This window comes from Diospyros lotus, chromosome 8 (genome assembly GCF_014633365.1).
Source record: "Diospyros lotus cultivar Yz01 chromosome 8, ASM1463336v1, whole genome shotgun sequence".
NCBI classification, from domain to species: domain Eukaryota; kingdom Viridiplantae; phylum Streptophyta; class Magnoliopsida; order Ericales; family Ebenaceae; genus Diospyros; species Diospyros lotus.
In genome coordinates, this window is record NC_068345.1 from 1,837,795 (window position 1) to 1,860,640 (window position 22,846).

The 22,846-nt window shown below is 34.3% G+C and overlaps 1 protein-coding gene across 1 annotated transcript; it reads right to left on the minus strand.

Annotated features, from left to right (window-relative positions):
- Nucleotides 1-11,660: 11,660 nt before the first annotated feature.
- LOC127807655 (auxin-responsive protein SAUR50) lies at nt 11,661-12,578 on the minus strand. The gene has a single exon (XM_052345680.1). It carries the CDS (start codon nt 12,326-12,328, stop codon nt 12,017-12,019), a length of 312 nt encoding a protein of 103 aa, XP_052201640.1. The 5' UTR covers nt 12,329-12,578; the 3' UTR covers nt 11,661-12,016.
- Between the last annotated feature and the right edge of the window lie 10,268 nt (nt 12,579-22,846).

Sequence of the window (22,846 nt, forward strand, 5' to 3'; positions counted from 1 at the left end):
TGTTTCGAAACCTATCATGTCATGTTTCGAAACCTCTAATATTCTGTCAGCAGATCATTTGAAAATCGATATGCATTTATTTTACAATTGTGTTTTATTCTCTATCAATTGTTTAATGCATTCTCCACGATAAGGAGATTCAAATTTGAATGTGAAAATAGAGACCATTGTTTATTCTTAATGCCCATAAGATTCTTTAGAATCTGTCTCCCACTATCTGCTTTCTCGAAGTGCTTGTCCTGCTATAAAGTGTTGTATGTTTCGAAACCTATTTTCTATATTTCAAAACCTATGTGTAAAATTGTGATGTTTCGAAACCTATTAAGTATGTTTCGAAACTTACTTTTCTGTCTTGTTTCTAACAGCTATAAATGACCAAATTTCTATCTCTTGGTATAAATAACAAGTATTTGAAGACAAGAAGAGATTGATTGAGCAAGAACAAGATACAACAAGTGAGTACACACTAGAGACACACACACACAAGCACAAATGATCTAAATCCATTCTTTTTACAAGCATTCAAAGAAGATACATTCATTCATAGATGTGCATTGTGATGTGAAAAAAGAGAAGCAAGTGCAAACATCGAGTCTCATCTCTCCAGCTCTCCTTACCTCAAGTTAAGAGGTTTGTACAACCACATTGGTAAGATATTCATTGCTATACATTCCATTGGGTTGTAAAGATAAATTTTATTTATCTTGATTGTTGTAAGATTTGATTTTAGCCTAAAACTCATTATGGTGTAAAGATTTGAGTTAAGCCTAAAACTCATTGTGTCAAAGGTTCGAGTTTAGCCTTAAAACTCACTTGGTGTAAGGTTTGAGTTGAGTCTAAAATTCACTTGGTGCTAAATTTGAGTTGAGTCCGTAAAAACTCACATTGTAAGGTTTTGGGGTGAACCGTAGTAAAACCTTTGTTGTGGTGATCACTAGTAAAAAATGATTGGGATTGCAAATCCTTCAAGTGGGTAAGCTTGAAAGTAGTGGAGTAGGCAGGTGTCGAACTACTATATATCTTGTGTGCAATTGTTCTTTAGCTTTTGCTTATCATTATTGCCTATTGCACATGTTATCATTAGATTTGTTATCAAAGGGTAAAATAATTTTCTTATGTATAAACTTATACATATACATAGAAAATCTATCTTTGATATACAAACATCTTTGGTATACTCTTATTTATGTAAATCATCTTTTTCAAATATCATTAGTTTGAAATATAAAGCAAAAGATTTCAAATCAAGTAAAATAGAAAAGTGTATTTCGAAACATATATATAGTAGGTTTCGAAACTTACTTAGCAGAAAGTCTTATTTCGAAACATATCCCATATATTTCGAAACATAATGTTTTGCTATCAATTAAAGTTTTAAATTACCTATAATTTATACAAATCTCAATTCACCCCCTCTTAGGATATATTTGCCATCATTAGGAACCAACAAAAAAAACGTGCATTAAAATATGTATTTAACCTTTATTTAATCCTAAAATACCATGCCCAATTGAGTTCTCATTTCATTCCAGGAATGTTATTTCAATATTCTGTTGTGAATTTTTTAATAATATTTAAGGTTAATCATTTGGTGGGCTCAGTTATCAAATTAATTAAAATGTTGAAATCGAAATAATCAAATCTGTGTTAAAAATTAAATCGAATCGATCAAACAAATACAAAAATTGAACTATGAAAAAACTATGAAAAAACGATGTTGTTTTTGCAATTTGGATGTTTCAATTTTTTTCAATACAAAAGCCAAATTGAATCAAATGAAAATAAATAAAATTGTCAAACTTAAAAATCGAATTTAACCAACCCTTAGTTTGAATTGAACTAAACTAATAATTTCGATTGATTCAGTTCAATTATTTTGGTTAAATCGAAATTTTACTCTCAATGTTAAATTAATATAAAAATATAATATATTAATGTATAAAATATTATTAAAAATTAAAAATAATATTATAGTTGCATGTTAAAATAGCATTTCCAATAATAATATGCCACTTACCCTCACCGAATTTGGTTTCTATTATTGTCCCAAAAGGTGAATCGTTCACCCCAGGCGCCCACACACCTTGCCCAACAGAATGTGAGGGGGTTAATCATGGTGATTCAGTCGGGCACAGTGGCTAAACCAGTGCTCACTGCACACAAGGAGCCCCCCTCATTTTGAGTGATTGTTCCCACATTACTGCTGGCGAGACTCGATCCTTAGTTTTTGTCCCAAACTTCATCTTGGAGGCACTTTATACCCCTAGTTGTGACCAGCTGAGCTGCCCATGCAGGCTTGGTTTCCATTATTGAATATGCACAAAAGAGCAAGGGAAGAAGATAAAGTTGTATGGGACATGGTCTCACCTTAAGACTCCATTCAATGATATAGGAGTTATTATAGTTTTTCTATCATAATTTAAATTGTTATTCACATACACTTTTATGTATTTATTTTTAAATAAAAAATTTGATTATTCATTTTTATTGCTAGTAAGAAAAGTATGATCCACACAACTTTTTTGCCTAACTTAAAGCAAAAGAAAAAAGAGAAAAAATCGCATACCAATTAACGAAATATTTTGTAGCCGAACTTAAAAAAGATAACCATTGTCGATAAAATGCTATAGTCACCGATGGGGGAATACTCAAAAAGGTCAAATTACAAAGTTATCAGTGAAAAACAACTAATTTAATCTTTTTACGTGTTCTTATTGACAAGCAAATGAAAAATGACATGGGTCATTTCATCCAATTTAAATTTAAAAAGATAAGTATTAAAATCTAACTCTCATATCCTAATATCAAAAACCCGACCTCTATTAATATGACTTAAGATAATCGAATTTAAAAAAGTTCAAAAACCCGACCTCTATTAATATGACTTAAGATAATCGAATTTAAAAAAGTTAGAGACAATTTTTAACTTGATAAATTCATCGCCAACCTGAGATACTCGAGCTTGAAAATTTTAGAGATAATCTTGACTTGACAAATTTCTTGCCAACCTGAAATATTTGAGTTGATGGATTTTGAAGATAACTTTGAATATCTCGACTTAGATCAATTATATAAAAATCATGACCCAATAAGTAGATCAATATATTTTTATGATTTATTACACATTTATTACTTATTAACTCTACTAGCTAGAGTGTCGAAAATTATACTAAAAAAACCTAGGTTCACCCTTTTGTCATAAATGCTGGCAGCAAAACAAAGTTAAAGGTAATTAACCATACCATCCCCCTTTAGATTGGTTTGGGAGATTAACAGTAATTCACTGTCAAATAGCTGTCTGATTCTAATTAAGTGCAGAAACACATTAAACATGTGGAGCCTTTATGGTAATATGGGACCTAGTGTGGTACTAGATTTTGTTCTCGTCATTCAATTTCCACCACCTAAACCCAAAACTAAACGTTAAGTGGCCCCTCAATCATAGGGCAGCCTACCCTAGGCACCGACCATCCCTTGTTCACTATAATAGCGACACTTATTCATTGGGTCCAAGTTGGATTAGGCCAAGCTTGATTAGCAAAGATTTTAGATAAAAAAAAAATCAGATCAATTAGGGTCGAGATTAGTTCGGACTATTCCATATAATTTTTTTCTATTTTTAATATAAAAATATTTAAAAATATCATTTGTATTATGTATGTACAATATATGATGTATTGTGTATTATGCAATGTTTTTTGTTTTAATTATAATTGATAATTAATATTATTTCTTATTATAAATTATAATTAAAATATATTGTTATTATCATTTAATAACCACAATCGATTTTTAGTATTGGATCGGGTCAAACCAAAAACCAATTATGATTAATATTTAGACTGAAGAATCAGAGGAGTCGTTTTGAATTGATTTTCTAATTTAGATCGAAATTAAAATACCTTAATAATAGCTTCTTTTACTATTATATATATATACACACACGTACTAATTAATACATATCAGGTAATACAAACACCTAATAACTCTTTACTTTGTACGTATACACCTCATTTAGTCTTCGCAAAATTAGTTGAAGTTTACAAAATTCAAACTCAAGATGTCGGGTCATTGATGTTATGATCTTATCATTAGATTACAACTCAAAAGATATATCCGATCTAGTTAATCTAATCTCATTATTAAATAAATATGTAGGAAAAAATAGTTAGAATTAAGAGAATTATATTTTATATCGTTATAACACATCATATAAAGCGTTATCATAAATGTCAAATTTAAATATATGACTAACATTTTTAAATAAATAATTCACTTTCAAGTCTCAACTAACTATGTGAACCTAATTAGGTGTGGATTAACATAGAGCAGTACAGGCCTATGGAATTAAATGTCCAACTTTAATCTCGAAAAGGCCATTGTTGATGAGTTTAGGGTACATGTGGAGCCTTTAAATGCAACGGGTCCTAATCTTAATTACTAGATTTTCTTTTCATCATTGAATATCCACCTAAACCTTTCAAGTATATTGGGCTGACACTGGCAGTGGTGGCCACAAATCTTTGTATTTTTATTGGGCTGGGCCTGTATGGGCTTTAACCCAATGTTCAGACCTAATATTTCTTTAATTTTTTTATATTTTATTGGGACATTTGACAAATATTTTTTTTTCTTTTTGTTGGTAATTAACCTTCTCATATTTAGTTAATAAAATTTGACGACAATAATAGCTAGTATTAAGCCTTAATCTATCCCTTCTACTCCGTTACATGAATCTTATATCTTTACTTTATTTTTTATAAAATTCTTATAACTCACGTCATAATTTATGTTAACACGATCCATAAGGCACCAGTGTTAATATACTTTATTTTTATATAAAATATAATAATTGCATATTATTTTCATTACTCAAACATTTTTATTGGTTGATAATAAATATATTATATTTAAAATTATTTTACTAATCAATAAGAGTGTTTGAATACTAAAAATAATATTTTAATAACAAGTGTCCTGAAAACACCCCATTTCGAAATAACAAAAAAAAGGGTAATGCTAGTTAATGTGCACTTATTGCCTCTTATTTTCAATAAATGTTTTAAAGTAGGATAATTTTTATTATCAACTAATCAAATTATTTGAATCCTAAAGTAAGGTACAATAATAGGAAAGGTGTTGTGTCTTTTCAAAGGAAGGGAGGAGATGAGCCTTCTAAGAATATTAGAAGAGAACTTTCTAATAAGTCCATTATTGAAATTATTGAACATGTTTCTAAAGCAAATTGAGATGGGACTTTGATGGAGAATAGATTTTGCTCTCTTAGGAAGAATGATATAGATATTTCTTCTCCTAATGAATTGCATCTTTTTATTAGAGGAGGATGTGCTGACAAGACAACTAATTCAAGTTCAGGTATACTCCTGTTAAGTCCAAATCTTAGTTGAAGAAAGAAAAGAGAAAGAAGAATGCGATTGAGAAAGTTCTACGGGATTCCAAAAGATTAGATTCGATGATTACGGATCTTGCTTGATAGTGCTCATCTTCTGCATATTTTATGTGAATATGATGTAAAGTTAATTTTGTAGTTAGTTGGTTTATTAGTTTTCTTCTAATTTGATTATTATTATTATTATTATTTTTTTAGTTGCTCGAGATATGTTCTAGAATAAACTGTAAATATTTTATATTTTGTTATTTTTTTATTAATATACTCTTACTTATAAGGTACAAAAGTAATGTACAATAAATGTACATTATTCAAACATAAAGCACACTTACCATTATAAAAAAAAAAGGCTAGACACCCTAGCTAATTCTAAATTCAAATGGAAGCCAAATTCAATGGTACATGCACCTTGACAAGTGTGACATTGGTTTCCAATGTCAAAATGCAAAATCCCAATATAATATATAGATCTTCACATTTGAGTCAAATAAGAAAGCACCCACTTTAAGGAACTGTGTGACTTGGACTTGTTGTGTCCATTTATCAAAAGATAGTAAATAAAAATAATAATGACCATAGTCTTAAAAAATAAAAAATAAAAGAAGAGACGTGTCACACTTGATCTTCTTCTCAATTGTCAAATATGTTGATTCATAATTAAACACCAATTAGTTGATTTTCTCATGTCTATCTCTTTATAGGAGCAGACTCTATTTTCATAATTATTGTAAACTATTATAATAATTTGTTAATTATAAACAAATTATGTCCCCATAATAATATAACTTTTGGTTTTTTTGTTCTTACTAATTATTTGTATAGATATATATATATATAGATAGATAGATATAGATATCTTCCATCAAGTTGGGGGCTGTTTGGATTTGGCATATTTGAAACCCAACATGTGTGTCCTACAACAAAGCCAACTCCCAACATGAGTGGCTTCTCTTTGTCCATCAAAAGATTTATAAGAATCAAAAACCAGAGCGAGAGAGAGAGAGAGAGAGAGAGATGCAAAGAAAATTAAAACAGTGGAGACAATAGCAACAGTGACTGCAGATGAAACAAACACCAAACAAGGTGGTAGACTTATGAATAATATCATCCATGCAAAATTAAATGTTCATAATTTATTAGCTCCAAGAAACATAGGCTTCTACCTAAAAAGATGATATGTCATATTCAAATCATGACAACAAATTTTATGTTGATTTGCTATGTGAGAATTGATATTAGAAACTTTCCCCCTTTTTATTTTGAAGATCTTTTCTTTTGACAAATTATTGATTAATTTGACAATTTTTTTTTTTCTTTCCCAGCATATGTTTGTTAAAAACTTAACATAATCTGTATAAAGATTTTATATAAAAGATTTGATCATACCTGATGGATACAAGATTGTGCACTCCTAAGACTAAGATCAACGAAAGAGTGATGAAACACCTGTGGGTTTGGATTGATCTAAAAATAATTGAATAATTATCTTGAGCATCTCCAAAGATAAGTTAGATTTAATTAAAAATAATATGTAAGAGTTTACAAAATAACGAAATACTCATAGTCAGGGGCGGATCTAGGGGGGGCAAGCACGGGTCGCATCTCGTGCCCGCTCTAACCCTTTCCCAAATTTGTCATGGCATTTAGACCATTGAAAGTTGAAATGACTTCTAAATTTGGGGGTTAGTCCTTTTTCAGATCTATCATTAAATCTGTCCATGCTCTTAATATTTGTCATGCAGAAAGAGTACTCTTATTTTATAAAATGAAAGAGTTAATTAGGTGACCCAATAATTTTATCTTTTTATTTTAGGACCAAATTTTCTTGGCATCACACGACAATATGCAATAGATGACTCTAGCAATACAATGTTTTTGGTTTATATTATAAGGAAGAAAAGAAAGGCCCAAACAATGTGGTGAAGGGACATTGATCAACAATTCAAAGTCAATATGGGAAAAATTGCTACATTGTCTAAGTAAGAGTACGATGTAAAATGGCATGAGACCCAGAAGAGATGCCCTTTCCATCAATCTTAATTTCAGAAACACTGAAAGGACATTGGAAGAGCTCATGAAGTACCAAAGTTGACCTAAAGAACCAATCCAAGCAAAAAAATAAAATAAAGGTACTGCTGTTTATTTATTTATTTATTTATTTTTACTATGTAATGGATCAAAATATAATAGGGTTCTCCATGTGAATTTATGTCTCTATTTATGAGTGGTCCCCTTGGTCTAATTTAATTTAATTTAATTTAACACCATCGAAGATGGAAACTGCTGTGGATCAACAAGCAACTAGTAAGTGCTTCATAAAAGAAATGTCACATTGGAAGATCCTTATGTATTAATTAATTAAATCAGGACATAATTGTAATAAATATATTTTGTTTTAAATATTTAAATAATTTTATTAGTTAATGATAAATATATTAATTTTTAAATTATTTAATTAATTAATAGAATTGTTTAGTTGTTGATAACACTTTATATTAATACTTTATATTATGTATCACATCAACATAAATATATAGGACACATTAATAGAAAGTGTCGCTATAAAGTCAACCAAGTCCCTGAGATGGTTAGGCCTGTCTATAGTGGTTGGCCTTTGCGATCTCCATAGGCAGTCGTAGCTGCCACGTAAAATGTTTCAGTGGACATTATTTTTTTTAATATTACACGCTATCACTGGTACTCCTATCAAATCCACCTCAAAGTTGTTACGAGAGAGAAAAATCAAGAATGTGTCTGAGTGATTAGAATTTTTAATTTTTTGAAACTGCATCCACTGGCACTTATCAAGAACTACTCCTAAAAAGATACAAATTTTTTGCTTTTCCCAAAAATTGATCTCACATTACTGACACTTATCAAGGACCATTTCCAAAAATATATAAATTTTTTACTTCTCTCAAGAATTGATCCTACACTGACATTCTCTAACATGACTCACCTCATTGAGTGAGAACATACATGAAAACATACATGTGCATGGAATAAAGATATAAAGAGATTCGTCCATATTCTCTGTAATATAATAAATGTGAAGTATAATATAAATAATATTTTATATATATATAGGGGAGAGCAATTGGTCGGTTCGAACAAATTATTAAAATTAAATAGACCAAACATGTTCTAAAAATCAAAGCGAATCGACGGAATAAATGTTTAAACTGAACAAATCAAAAAGAAAATTGAATTGATCAAAAAAATCCAAATGAATTGAAATATTTATAAAAAAAATGATATAATTTTTGACAATTTTAGTCCGTAGAATTATTTTAATTTTTTTTAATAAAGAGGCCAAATTGAACTAAAATAAATGAAGCACTCAAATTTGAAAATTGAACTAAACCAACTGAACTAAACTGAGTCAGCAATTTAAGCTGGCTCGATTTGATTATTTAGATTTAACCAAAATGTTGGTTACCTAAAAGATTTTCATATAATAATTATATTATATATCTTTTTTTTGTGTATAATATAATTTTTATATTATATAAAAAATAGTACGCATAAATATTATAGAATTTGGCTATTTGACCCAGACATCTCATAAAGTTAAAATTGGCTTAATAATCCTTAATTTTTTTAAAAATTAGTCATAATACCACTTAAAAGAATTAAAAATGTGAGGGTATTATGTCTTGTGCCATGAAAAATTGGAAGGAAAATGAGAGATTTTTAAAAGAGAAAATAAAATATGAAGGCGCAAAGTGTTGGCCGCGAAGGCCAGCTCGCGGTAGCATCCGGATTGGCCACGAGGCCCAGCTCGCGGCAGCATCTGGGTTGGCCGCGAGGCCTAGCTTGCCGAGAGGCATGTGTTGGCCGTGAGGCCCAGCTCACGACAGCCTTGCCACGAGCTGCCTTGCGGCAGCATCCGGATTGGTCGCGAGGCCTAGCCTTGCGGCAGCACTAGGACTAGTCACGAGGCCTAACCTCGCGACGATTTCATGGCTATTTCCCTCTATTTTTGTTAAATATGACCCATTCATTAATCGACATGTGTCAGCACTAGTCATCTTTGAGAATCATGCCATATAAATACTGAGCTACAAGACATTAATGAGGATTTCCAACTTCGATAAAATTTAGACATTTTGAATGCATCTTTACTGTTTTCGTGAATAGACATTGGGATTCTTGACTGACTTTGGCATCAAAGGGTTTTCGCAAGGAAGATTCCCACGAACTTTCTAACCCATTTTCTAAGCATCAATAGGGTCAAATCCTTGCGATGAATCTAGCGGTAAAGGCAAAAGCTCGCGGCCAATCTAGCGACGAATGCAAAACCTTGCGGCGAGATCTCGTGGCTAAGACAAAAGCTTGAGGTGAGACCTAGCGATGAAGGCAAAATCTTGTGGCAAAAGATAGTGGCGAATCCTTGTGTCAAAATCTTGTGGCGAGAGTTAGTGGCGAAATCTTGTGGGGAAGCCTTGTAGCAGAACCTTGTGGTAAGAGCTAGTGGCGAAACCTTATGGCAAAAATCTTGTGGCGAGAGCTAATGACGAAGCCTTGTGGCGAAAGAACTAGTGGCGAAATCCTTGCAGCAAGCATCCTAGCGGCAAACTTCCTTGATCCGACCTCTCTTACGGCAATCTAACTTCACCCGACACCGAGTTCGAGTAACCCCATATCATATATTTTAATTGTTATATTTTGACAACAACAATATCTAATTTGAAGGGTATCTTAGTTAATTTTCAAAAGTTTAATGACTCATGAGTCAATTGACTCTATTTTCTTAAATATGAGAACTGTAATTATTATCTTTTAGGAATACTATAAGTAAAATGTATAATAATTTATAAATCAGCAAATTAGGTAAATATACAAAACTATGGGCATGAATTTGCACCTAACACAGGTTAAAGAAAGCTAAAGTTTCATACTTTTTGCAGAGAAAAAATGTGGGTTTTAGGGTGATAGCTAAGCTTAATTAGATCATGACAATTAAGCATATAAATGAGATAATCACTAGCATAGTGTGTTATTGTCACAACCCTCGTTATCTCTTCAATGGGATAATCACTAACATCACATTGAAGTGACACCTAATTTTATATTTTTTATATATAATTCTCTTATGAATAATAAGATTATGTATATACAATTTAAGTTAATATAACCTATTAATATTAAATTATTAAAAAATAAAACTATTAAAAGGATTCATGAGTCTCCTGATAAGTACATTTTCATCTATAATCGATTACAAGTTTAGATAAAAGAAAAGAGTTACGTACAATCCATATAGTACAATACAGTAACAAGTCTTAATTTTTGTTATTTCATTACACCTAAACAAAAAAGGTAAAACCTAAAACTAAAAATATCAGGAATTTTTTTTTTTGGGGTGTAATTAACCCTTAAAAACTATTAAAGGATTATAATTATTCTCAAGGATTCGATCTAGATGAGTTTTAAAAAAGAGTTCATCGGACCCAATAACATAAATTCTAAAACAACTTCACTTAATTAACAAAATAAAGACTTAATATAGACTTTATATATATATATATATATATATCTCTTTTAACAAAAGGCTACATGGCTCCTGAGGCTTGGATTTGTGCAGTGATGAGTAGGGATTCTGTGGTCCAGTTTAGATCAAAATAAAGGATCTATGGCTTGCTCCTGACCCCTCTTGCAATCAATAGAGATAGAGGTAACTAGGATTACCCATGGGTTCTGGACCAGGAGTTAATTTAATTTAATTTAATACCTCTGCCTAAAAAAAAAGCATGATTTCAGTACTACTGCCAAGAACCCAAGTGGCTCTGCAATCTCGGGACCATTGTGTGAATTGGGGATCAGATCAGCCACAAATTTGATCTTCACTGGTCCTAACCTCGATCTGAATTAATTACTGTAAAAATATGATAGAATTATTATAATCCCGTTGATTAATTAATTAGATGAATTGGTTTGATGGAGTTATATAATTAATTAATCAAGAGAAGTGGTGGAAGGAGCCAACAATACTAATTAAACTGATCTTTCATGCATCGGAAAGAGCCAAAACGTGCAGTGGAATGGAATGGAATGGAATGGAATGAAACATCCATTGCATTGTGCATCGGACAAGTGAACCCACAACCACCACCCATTTCTTCGGAGAGATGATCGAATAATCAATGAACAAGAAAGATGAGAGAATTAATTATTAGTTAATTAAGCTGAGTGATTATTTTGCATCCCTTTCTCCCGGTGTTGGTTAAGAATCAAGTAATATGAAGAAGAAGAAGAAGATGAGAGAAACGACAGCGATCGATGTTGGTCATGAGTATTAATATTGATTGATTAGCTCTCTCGCAGGGCAGAATCTCAAAGGGCCGCCGGTAGCTGCGAGGAAAATCTCAAGCTTTTGGATGTAATTAATCTCTAATCTCTACATATATCTCTAATTGATTGATTAAGAAAAAAACCCAGATTTGTAACGCTGCAGCCATCCTTGGGTTTTCGGGTTAGAGTATGGAGGAGCTGGAGAGGAGTTGGAAGAAAGAGGTCTCTCAGAAGCAGTGGAGCAGCTTCGTGACGATGACTTGTTTTTCTTCCATTTTCTCGGCAGCCAAACAAGCTCGCTCGCTCGCTCTCCTACCTGAGCAGGGACATTAGGGACTGGAAGACGACCTCTTCGCAAGGGATGGTGAGACCCATTTCGTGGTTGAATCCGAACTCCTCCTCGGCGCGCTGGAGAAGGATCTGGAACTCGGGATGAGTCAAAAAGGAGATGGGAACGATGTGTCTGGTTCGGTTCTGGCCGACGTAGACGACGAAGTGGCCTTTGGGGACGTCGAGGGGGAGGTTTTCGTCGTTCTTGCCGAGGCTGGAGCAGCGCTTGAGGATTTGCTTCAGGACTTTGTTCTGCATGGGAAGCTTGTTGGATGATTTCTTGATGATGGCCATGGATGATGGATCAGTTTGAGGAGTTTGGGAGGGAATGGGATTAGTGATTGTTTTGGGTTTGAGTTTGAGATCAGGAGAGTGGTGCGTGGTGCTGGTGGTAGAAATGGAGGGTATTTAAAAAGTGGGACTTGGAGAGGGGAGAGCGGAGGGGAGGGAGGGAGGGGAAAACAGTGGCATGTGGGCTTGTGGGGACAAGGGAGAGACCAAAGGTGTTCTGGGACACCCTTGGAGCTCATTGACATGTTGGGAGCCAAACCCCATTGGTTTTTGCAACCCCTTGTTGCTTCACTTCTAGACATCTCGGCCCCTTCTCTCTCTCTCTCTCTCTCTCACTCTCTCTTGATATAAAAGTGTGTTCTAATAGAGTCAATTATGTGACAATTATAACAGAATTTATTTATATTCCTTTTACTTGATTAATTCATTTTAATCATATTTTACACGTCTTATCTTTAATCTAGGTAGAATGGGGTTTTCACCCCCACTCAATCCATTTTTTAACCAAAAATCACACCCTATTTACAGAAAAATAAAATCACACCCTATATATATATATAAATATATTCTTGTTTCAAGAAGAGTACATTCCTTCCAATCTAAAAGGCCTTGTTCTTTTTTTTTGTAAACACGTTTATTTTATTATTTTTTAAAATAAAAAAATATAAAACAAAATACAGAAAACAAACCCAACCCACCCCCAAAATCCAATCTCGCACAGAACCATTGTTTCTCTCTCATTTTTTCTATCATTTCTCCTCCCTTTGCTTCCTTTTCAAGCTATCGTCGACCTTGTCCACCACCATCCTGTAATACCTCAAAAACCCAAAGAATGATAATATATATCGAGAATAAGTAAGGAAGAAAATAACACCAACTGAATATCCTTTAAACTGAATGTAGGGAAGGAACTCTGGGATTAAGCGTGATTAAGCTGGGGAAGCTCAAGAATGGGTGATCTCTTGAGAAGTTCGGGTAGATGCATCAGGGTAAGTTGTTCCAATCCTTCATATCGCTCGATGCGAGATGTTACAGGTGGTATCAAAGTCAACCCCCGAGCCTCTGAGCGCGGTGGTGGGGCAAACCTCAGCTAAGACGCTAAGTCCCTAAGGGGGGTGCGTGTAGGCACCTTAGGCGAATCCCACATCGGCCATGCAAAGGGGGGAAATCTAAGACCACTTGTAAGGCCGTATGACGAGGACGTCATGTGCTTAAAAGGGGGAGAATGTAATACCCCAAGAGTTCAAAGAATGGTAGTATATATCGAGAATAAGTAAGGAATGAAACAACACTACCTGGATACCTTTTAGGCTGAATATAGGCAAAGAACTCCAGGGTTAAACGTGCTTGAGTTGGGGAAACTCAAGGATGGGTAACTCTTGGAAAGTTCACGCAGGCCCATCAGAGTAAGTTGTTCCGATTCTTCTCATTGCTCAATGTAAGATGTTACAATCGCCATCGACGACTCATCTTTTCTCCTCTATTCTCCATCGCCGACAACCACATGATGCCGGCGATGATCGCTTGATGATACCGATAGTCAAGCAATATCCAAATGACGGCCATGGCAAAGGAATAAAGACCGATGGCCATGGCAATGCATAAGTCCATGGTTGGTCGAACATGACGGAGGCACTCGAGACCTCTAATCGCCAAAAACCACTAGCCACAGTGGTTGATGACGACAGACTGCATTTTTTGCATTTTGGTGGAAAATTAAAAATTAGATTTATAAAAACTCAATCGTTAAATCTTGCTTATTTTTGTGTATATTAACCTCTTTGGCTTAACCTTTCTAATGGTAAACTCTGATCGTGTGAATCTATGACTAACGGTAGTCATCAACGACGGAGAAGATGCAGGCTTTGGAGAGAATAGAAAAAGAAAAAAAAAATTATTCTTAGATTTAGAAAATAAATTTATATATTTATTTAAAATTTTAAAAATACAATATATATATTATAATTAAAAATATAAAATAACATATAGTATAATATTAAGTGTATTACACATATTAGGTATAATAATATTTAATATAAAATGTTATATTAAAAAAAGTTAATTTTATTATTTAATAATCAAATTTATTGAATAAAATATCATAAAATAATTTTTTTAAAAATTTCAAAACAAATGCGTTTTCTAATTTTCTGTTTTAAGAAACAGTTTTTCAAAATGACAAAAAAAAATACATTTTTAAAAATCTCAAAACTGAATTATTTGTTTAAAACAATTAAAACAGAAAAATAAAAATAATTTTAAAATTCAAAATAAAAAATTAAAACACAAAAAAAAACCACCTAAATTGTTTGTTTTCCTTGATATGAGACACACTCTGCTTTACCCAGGTGATGGATGGAAGTGGGAATGACATGAAAGTCATTCTCAAAACTGTGACTTTGTCCCCATGGATTATTGAGATTTTTGAGCCAAGTATCTGTGGCAGTACAATATCAATTGCCCATGCCTCTTGGTTATCATCCAACCCTTACTTTAGTGTTCCTGGTATCAACTGTCCCCAAGTCAAGATTGCATCTTTCCCTTCATTCTACAAACAGTAATCCCACTTTATATTAATTCCTATTCCCAAATATTCTCAAACTGGGAGAAAGAAGAACAGATAATTAAGTAGTCAAGACTCAATATAAAACTCGTCGGATCAAACAACTCGAATTTATGTAACCGACTTCATATAACATGGTAAAGACTTTATATGTTATTACAACACCCCCCCCCCCCCCCCCCCCCCCCCCCCCCCCCCCCGGGGTTGGAATCGTATTTATTTCAAAGTAAATCAGAATCCGAGTGAATGATGATAAAAAGGCAAGAACTCACCATGTGCATTCTGGCAACTCTATTTGGTACTCTCTCAGGCCTGCAATAATGATCCTCTATTTAGCTTTCTTCCCTTCCGCATCCTTTTCCAAAGCAGCATTCATTTCTTCAATATTCACACGATCACAGTACATTCATAAATTTTTCAGTTTTTATGCAACAATAAAGATTTTTACATTTTTTTTTTGGGTAAATTATACTTCGACAACTCAGGTTCCAAAAATAGGTAAATTGCCCTCAGAGAATTTAATCCAAAAAAGAAAAAGAAAAAGAAAGAAAGACTACGCTCAATTAATCCTTTGTTTGTTTAGTGAAATTGAGCTAATCTGGTCCCCTTTCAATCTTGGTACTTGGTTCCATTACATGGCAGGAAAGATGAAACGAAGACACCCTTTCGAGTGTCATAGGCGCCAATTAAATGGGCTGCTCTTGTGGTCCTCTTGCTATCAGCCTAATACAAGAAGGGGGAGTGGTCATTATCAAGGATATAAATCCAAACCTAAATCAGAAGCAGTGATGAAATCTAAAGATTGGCTCTATTATTGACTAGCTACCGCCTGTTCAGCGCTTCTACCGTCGCCCTCTACTTCTACATAATTATCCACCCTCATATCATTCTCCTCGGCTCTGTAAAAACATCATTCTTTGCAAAACCTAAATAAGCAGTGATAGAATCTCAAGCATGTTCTACGGTTCCGAGTCACCCTGTCCTTGAAAACGCTCGCTGGGGTTAACAACATACATGTCACTGTCACGTCATTCTGTCAACCCTCAAGGGTTCCGTAAATTATCATTTTCTGCAAAACCGACGGCAAAAATACTCGCTCTTTGCAAAGTGAAGGGTTTTTTCTTTTTCTTTTTTTTTTTTTTAATCCCAGGAGTTAATACTATGCATTCACTCCATTTGGTAGCATATATAGATCTAAGAGAATGATATTTCAAAGTCAGCTGAGTCAATTCCCCAAGCCCATAGAGACTAAACCAAAGCTGAGACTGAAGCAAGGCTGGGCCATGGCTTTGTCATCAGGAGAAGCAACCCCATGTTCTGTGAATGAGATTGGCTGTTGAATGGAGGATGGCTTCACATAGAAATAGAGAAGTGGGCCCTCTATTCTCACAGAAAGGCAGTGACTAACACAGCTAATTATCAACAGAGGCAGGTTGCAATAGGGTAGAAAATGACTTGGCCCTAAGCACATGAAGGCCATGTTACCCATAACATTTTTCCCATTAATAACACCGCGTGGTCACTATATTTCGAGTGTGCACTGAGAAAATTCACCGGGCATGTGTAATAATCCATAAACCACGTTCAACTTGCAAGAATATAGAAATCTGTAGAACTAGACTCGCAATAAAGTTTGAACACTAGTTGTGCAAAAAGGTACTATAGTCACTTACCGCTAAGTTAACTCTCGGGAGTTCTAACAGTAATCTCATCCAAACAGAATTTCATATAAAAACTCTCTTACAAAATGATACGACTCGTCTATAAAGAGAAAAGTGACTGTTACTTCAGTATGTATATGCATTTCCCATACAAGAATTGTATAGGAATATCATTTTATTTCCTTCTAAAGATAAGGTGGTGAGCTACCTGTAATGTCAAAGGCAGTTAGCTTATCCAAGCTATTTTGAGAATACCCAGAATGTATCTTCTTGCTGAAGCATTACTAATAAGGAAATAAGACAAGGGTTGCAGTGGTTTTGGTATACATAGCTCTCTGCTACCTCTTCCAACCATGGAATAGCCCAAAAACAATATGAGGTTGTGGCCTTTCCATTATACAAGAGATGCTTGTCACAATTTTGACAATGTTGGATTGAACAGAAAAAGATCAGGCCAGGGAAATAGACAGCTACGGACATGTCTCAGGCCATTGAAAAATGGAAGAAAACCAACTATGCAAACCATTATCTTGAAACTAAAAACACATCAACAAGTTGATCGAGACACGTTAATCTGGAGTAGACTCTGGACGTACGGCTCACTTAGGCTTCCTACATTAATGCCTTTCAAACCCAACAATGAAAAATTGGCGACAAAATGGGAAGATAGTGATGGAAAAAGGAGCATGACAAGGAACATGAAAACCAACCAAGACTTGGAGAAAAGCGGCCCCATAACAGCTCACCCTTGGAGTCGGGTACGCCAGGGACTCGGATGATGTACCTCAACCATAGCCGTGTTCGCAAGTACTGCAATGCATAAAGAAAACTTCAGCAATGCATTTAGTTTACATGGTTTGAATCAGACATAATGGGGCAGCATTCCATTGAAGAGGGTCCAAGACAGGGTGGCTGATTTATTGTATTGGGAAACAAAAACGCTACACGTAACCCCTAAGGGCTGGAAAATGAAGGCCACAAATAAGGTGCAGTAACGAGTCTCCTACCAATGAACCAAATGTTGACAGTTTTCTAGTACGGATTCAATATATTTGACTCTCCCATGCCAGTGAGCTTAATTACACTTTAGTTTTCACATGTGAATTTCTTCTACTGTCAGTCCCGGGCCAGAATAAAGAACGGTTGCATCAGATACTTGACAGCCAGCGTAAAACTTGTCAAACCAAACAACATAATTCTATACAGCCCGACAACTGTTTGAAGAAGTTTTGCTCAAAATGCTATCAAGAGACTGGACTCAAAAGCTTTGATCACAATCTAAATGTTCACTAAGAACAACCAAGGTCCAAGATGTGGAACAGTCTAAAGATTGAAGAAAATTGAAGAGAAAGAGAAGAAACTAATTAGGGGAATGAAAAGCTTATAAAGAACTTATAGGGAGAAAAATCAAGGAGAGAAAATCATAACTGTGTTCAAATAATCAAAAACATTAATTTCTGATTTCATCATGAGCCTATTTATAGACTGAAATCCTATTCTGACTATAATATAACTAACCCAACTTCAATTATCTTAATAAAATTAATAAAAGATAAAATTTAAATAAAATAAGATAAATAACTAAATATCCTACTATTAAACATTAAAATCTAGTACTTCTAATTTCTCATCAGTCCATACCTAAACCTCCAACCATACATATAAAGTTATAAACACTCGAGTGAGCATCCGAGCAACTCTCAAACCACCCAAATTTGTAATACTCCAAAAGCATAACCATCTTCAGGGACAGTCCAACTGATAAAAACAAAGGCCAAGTTAACTTATAAGGTCCATATCCCGCTTATATAGAACCGTACAAAACAACAAGAATTCAATGAACATCAGCAGTGATAATTTAAGAATGTAAGGCAAGCTGGTTGGGATTTGAAAAGAGATAAGAATCACGCCAAAATCACATGCAATGAACCAAGTGAGACTTAACAGGCTAAATCCAGAGCCAGTAACCTGGCAAGTGTGTAGGGCTAACTAAGCCAAATCAAGTGCAGAGCCTTTGAAGGAAGAGGATTTTACTGCAGTCAAAGTGCATTATTATTCTAAGCCTTTTCGCACAGCACATACCACTCGGCTCCTTTTGTCTTGTAAAGGTAACAGCAGTTGGCAATTGCCTAAAACTGATAAAATTCAATTCACATACACAGAGCTCCAGGTTTGCAGTATTTTTATGTTCGGGGTGAAATTTTGGAGCTATAGCACATACACATATTGATGTATGAAAGCTAAGATGATCCACTATACATCTTAAAGTATACAAAAAGCTAAAAACTCTGCGTCTTAACATGCAAATTGAGCTCATTTTTGCATCTAAGTTAAGTTGCCAATCAATCAGTAACGTTACCTGTCATGTAATTCAGAGAGAAGCCTAGGTTTAGATCCAGAGAACTACTCAACAAAGACAGCTTCGCCCATATTTGCATGCATGATTAATTATCCTAAAGATTCCAATTGACTAGTTCCTTGAGCTCCAAAACAATGCTTTTGCTTCTTACGAGCTCAACAATTCATCATTTCACGTTTCTTAAATAATATGGCTCAACAAACTGTACTAATAAATAAGAAAAGATGAAGGCATGCTACTCTTGTTTCAAGTTAAACTCAAAAGATTTTAATTGTTTTCCCCTTTGACAGTGACTACAGAAAAGGTTCCTGCAGCCTAATTCTTCCTTATAATCTGGTTCTTCCTCTTACTCTGAGATTACTTCAAGAAGAAAATGCGTGAGTAAATATACAAGGGATTGCTATTAGAGACACTTAAAAATAGTAAGTTTTTAACTTTTGCAGTACAACACTTGAGCAATGGCCATGAAGAATAATTGGCCGTAGTGCTTCGAGTCCCTAAAGGCAAGAACATTTCCAAGCCATGGGCTGTATCAAGAGGCCAGCTGCCTGCTATGAAGGCAACTGCAGCAGATATAACGAAAGACCACTTTGTTACCCACACTAAATGGAGGATCAATGAGCAATTTAAAGTTGCTTTTACAAGGCATTCATGTTATGATGAATTCATACTCAACCATCCATTTATTCTGTTGCTCTTTCATAGAATCCCTTCTTGTTCAGATGACTGCCTAAGGCTAAGAGATGATGTAGAACATGAAAACAGTAAAAATGTACAGCAACAGAAAGATATTCAACACTTCTGATTCCTCTGTATATTAGATAAGCCATTTGATCCAATTGCTCCAGCAAAAATGCAGTTTTTCAGAAATATTCTTTGAATCATCTGACATGTAACAACTATGTGCTTCATTTTCCTAGTCCCCAAAAAGATAGAGATAACTAAAACTAACATTAAAATAATCTTATATATGCAGTCTTTTGGAATAAGAACAACAACGTGCTACAAATCTGCAGAAACAAAAATACATTGCTATTAGAGCAATAATCCTTTGTGTTGTCTTTAAGAAATTGTTCACGACTACCTTAAATTCCAATTAATTGTCCTGTTTGCAATACATCTCGTAAGACTTTGTAGCTGATTGAACATAATGAGCAGATGAGCAATGGCCAATAACTAAACTCTAGTACCCAATTATACAGCTGCATTGTTTGTTCAAGAAACCTGAAATCCTACCTACAATTTTGGCCAAATAGACCTCTAAAAGGCATAGAATAAAACATAGGATGAAGATAATATTTTCACAAATGTTGCTTAGTAGATCTCTATTGTACCGAAGCAACTACTTTCTCCAGTAAAATTCAATCATTCAGATAACTATGACAACAGCCGATAAATGCTCCCAGAAGTTTGTAGACATACAGCAGCTAATCCTTATTTTGGACCAAAGATTTGTGAAGGGAAAAAAAGACAAAAGGACAATGATTTTTCTTATATACATACAAAAATGCATGTTAATGTGTTATGTCATTTTATTTCCTTTCCCTTCCATCAAAATTTCCTTGTTCTAGACACACCCTAAAAGAACTCTTGCAAATCATCAAGCCAACCACCATTAGACGTAAATACAGCAATCACTGAAAATTCTAGTCAAACTATCATCTGAAGCAACCCCAAGCAACGTTGGATGCATATAGCCCCAAGCCAGAACCTAGAACTTTTCTTTCCGAGCTTGTATAAGGCAGGAGTGGTAGGAATGGAGTTGAGATACCATAATAGAATGCAAAGAAGAACATGGACAATTCTTTGTCCGAACTGGCATATAGTACAAACTTTATGCTGCAACCAGATCAAATGTTGAGCATCCACACAATGCACCTGCTATGTTTCATATTTCTGGCCATGCCAAAAAGAACATGGCCACGAAAACATAAAAGGAGGTTCAAAGCTGCAGCTTTTCAGAAATATACATGTTGTACATATTTAAACTAATCAAACAGACAATGGCATTACTTGTTTCCTGTGGCTCCTATCCTATCTATCAACATAGGTCAGGACCCCATGCTTCTGTCTTGTCACTACCACAATTCCCGGGGTGTATAGGAGTAAGAAAACCCAATAATGCCCATTAATTGTTGCCTCTTGCAACTCTATCATACTGCCTCAAGTTTTTATTTTTCTGTTGTACACAGATGACCACCCAATGGTCTCCAACTGCATCTACTAGCAGGCCAGACAAATCATGTGCTCTATTCCTCAGAGTAACTAGTGTTTGATGACCAATATTTTGGAAGAGAACAAGTTATTATCAATAGCATATGTTGACTGGAAAGCCACGTCCTTCTAAGGATAATCAGTTACCATAGACATTATCACATGGAACCAGTATTCTAGGTTTCTTCCTAGTCTAGTGGCATACAAGAAACTGATAATCACAAAACCAGCTCTCAGCTCGGGCGGTGAGGGCATGTAGGTCCGTGAGCCATAGGCAGAAATGTGGAAAACAGAGAGATATGAAAACTGCATGAAAAGAACCATGTGCTTCTCAATTGGGTGGGACACAGATTCAGCTAACAGCACAGCCCAGACCACACCCTAACTAGAACTAGCAAGCATGCTGCACTAGCTCTCTAACTTCAAGAGTACTTAACAATATACATCATTTTAACTTGAAGGATAATAATGGATTTACTTTTTCCCTTGCGGGTCTGCCGCATCAAATAAAATCTAAAACTATGATTCCTCTTACCAGTGTCCATCTGTCCGCAGCAGCAAAATAGCAAATGCTCTGAATATGTTGGTGAACAACATAACGAACAGTTTATGGTTCTGCAACCTATTTGAACACTCCCTTATTTTATAAACTTCTTGAGTCAAGTGAAGTAGAGTTCTAGTTTTACCGTCCAATAGATGGTTCATAATTCCTTGCAGACACTTTTATCAAGTTTACTTCTCATTTGAATGCTTTGTGAAAGAAGGGAGAGAAAAGCAATAAAAAAAAAAAGCAGAGACAAAGAAGAGGCTAACACATCTACGTTTCCAAAATGTTAACCAAAAAATTGTCTATTTATGGATGCTTCTTTTTCTTTTGAACCAGCAAGCAGAGTTGAAAAACTTCATCACTTGCAGCATGTTCCTTTTTAAATTGAATTAATATTTTTACCCTCTGAAGTTGATTAGGATGTGTTTGATTCTATTATGATAGTTGATTTAAGTTTCATCCATCACAATTTGTAGTTTAATACACCATAAAAGTCAAAGTAAAGGTGACAATAACTATAATTTTACAAGGGCTCAGAAGGAATCTATTTAAATTATACAAAAGAGTATCTTATGCTAATGTTAAATGATGCACGACTCTGAGTGGGACAGTGAACTTCAGAAAAATCAAGTGGCCAATCTGGTACATATCCCTCTCCTCTGTTTAACTCTACCTGATACACCTTATGTTACATGTGAGTAAATGTATCGATGTTGTTGGATATTGCCAGCTAATATTCAACAGCTTAACTGGTCAAAGCCTTCAACTTCAAATTATTAAAACCAAGCATTCCACTCCTGGATAATTAAAAATAGTTACCAGAGCATAATCTAGTGTTCAGACAGAAGCAAGAATCTGGCAGTTACATATACATTTTTCAGTGGTCTCATACAGAAAGTATGAAGAATCAACAGCAAAATGCATTTGTTGCATATCCAATCAGTCTCAGTTATACTACCAATGTATTCAGATACTGAAAGCTGTCTGCAATCATCAATTAATCCATTCTATGCCATACTTGAAAGAGCTAGCCTGCATGCAAAGATAACACTTATGCAACGCATTAAGCCTAGAGGAACAAACTGTTTATCTTAACATTTAACTGAATATTACTTGGAAGTATTCCTGTAAAAGAAAATATTACCCGTAGGCAACAAATGAATATGTGATGCATAGA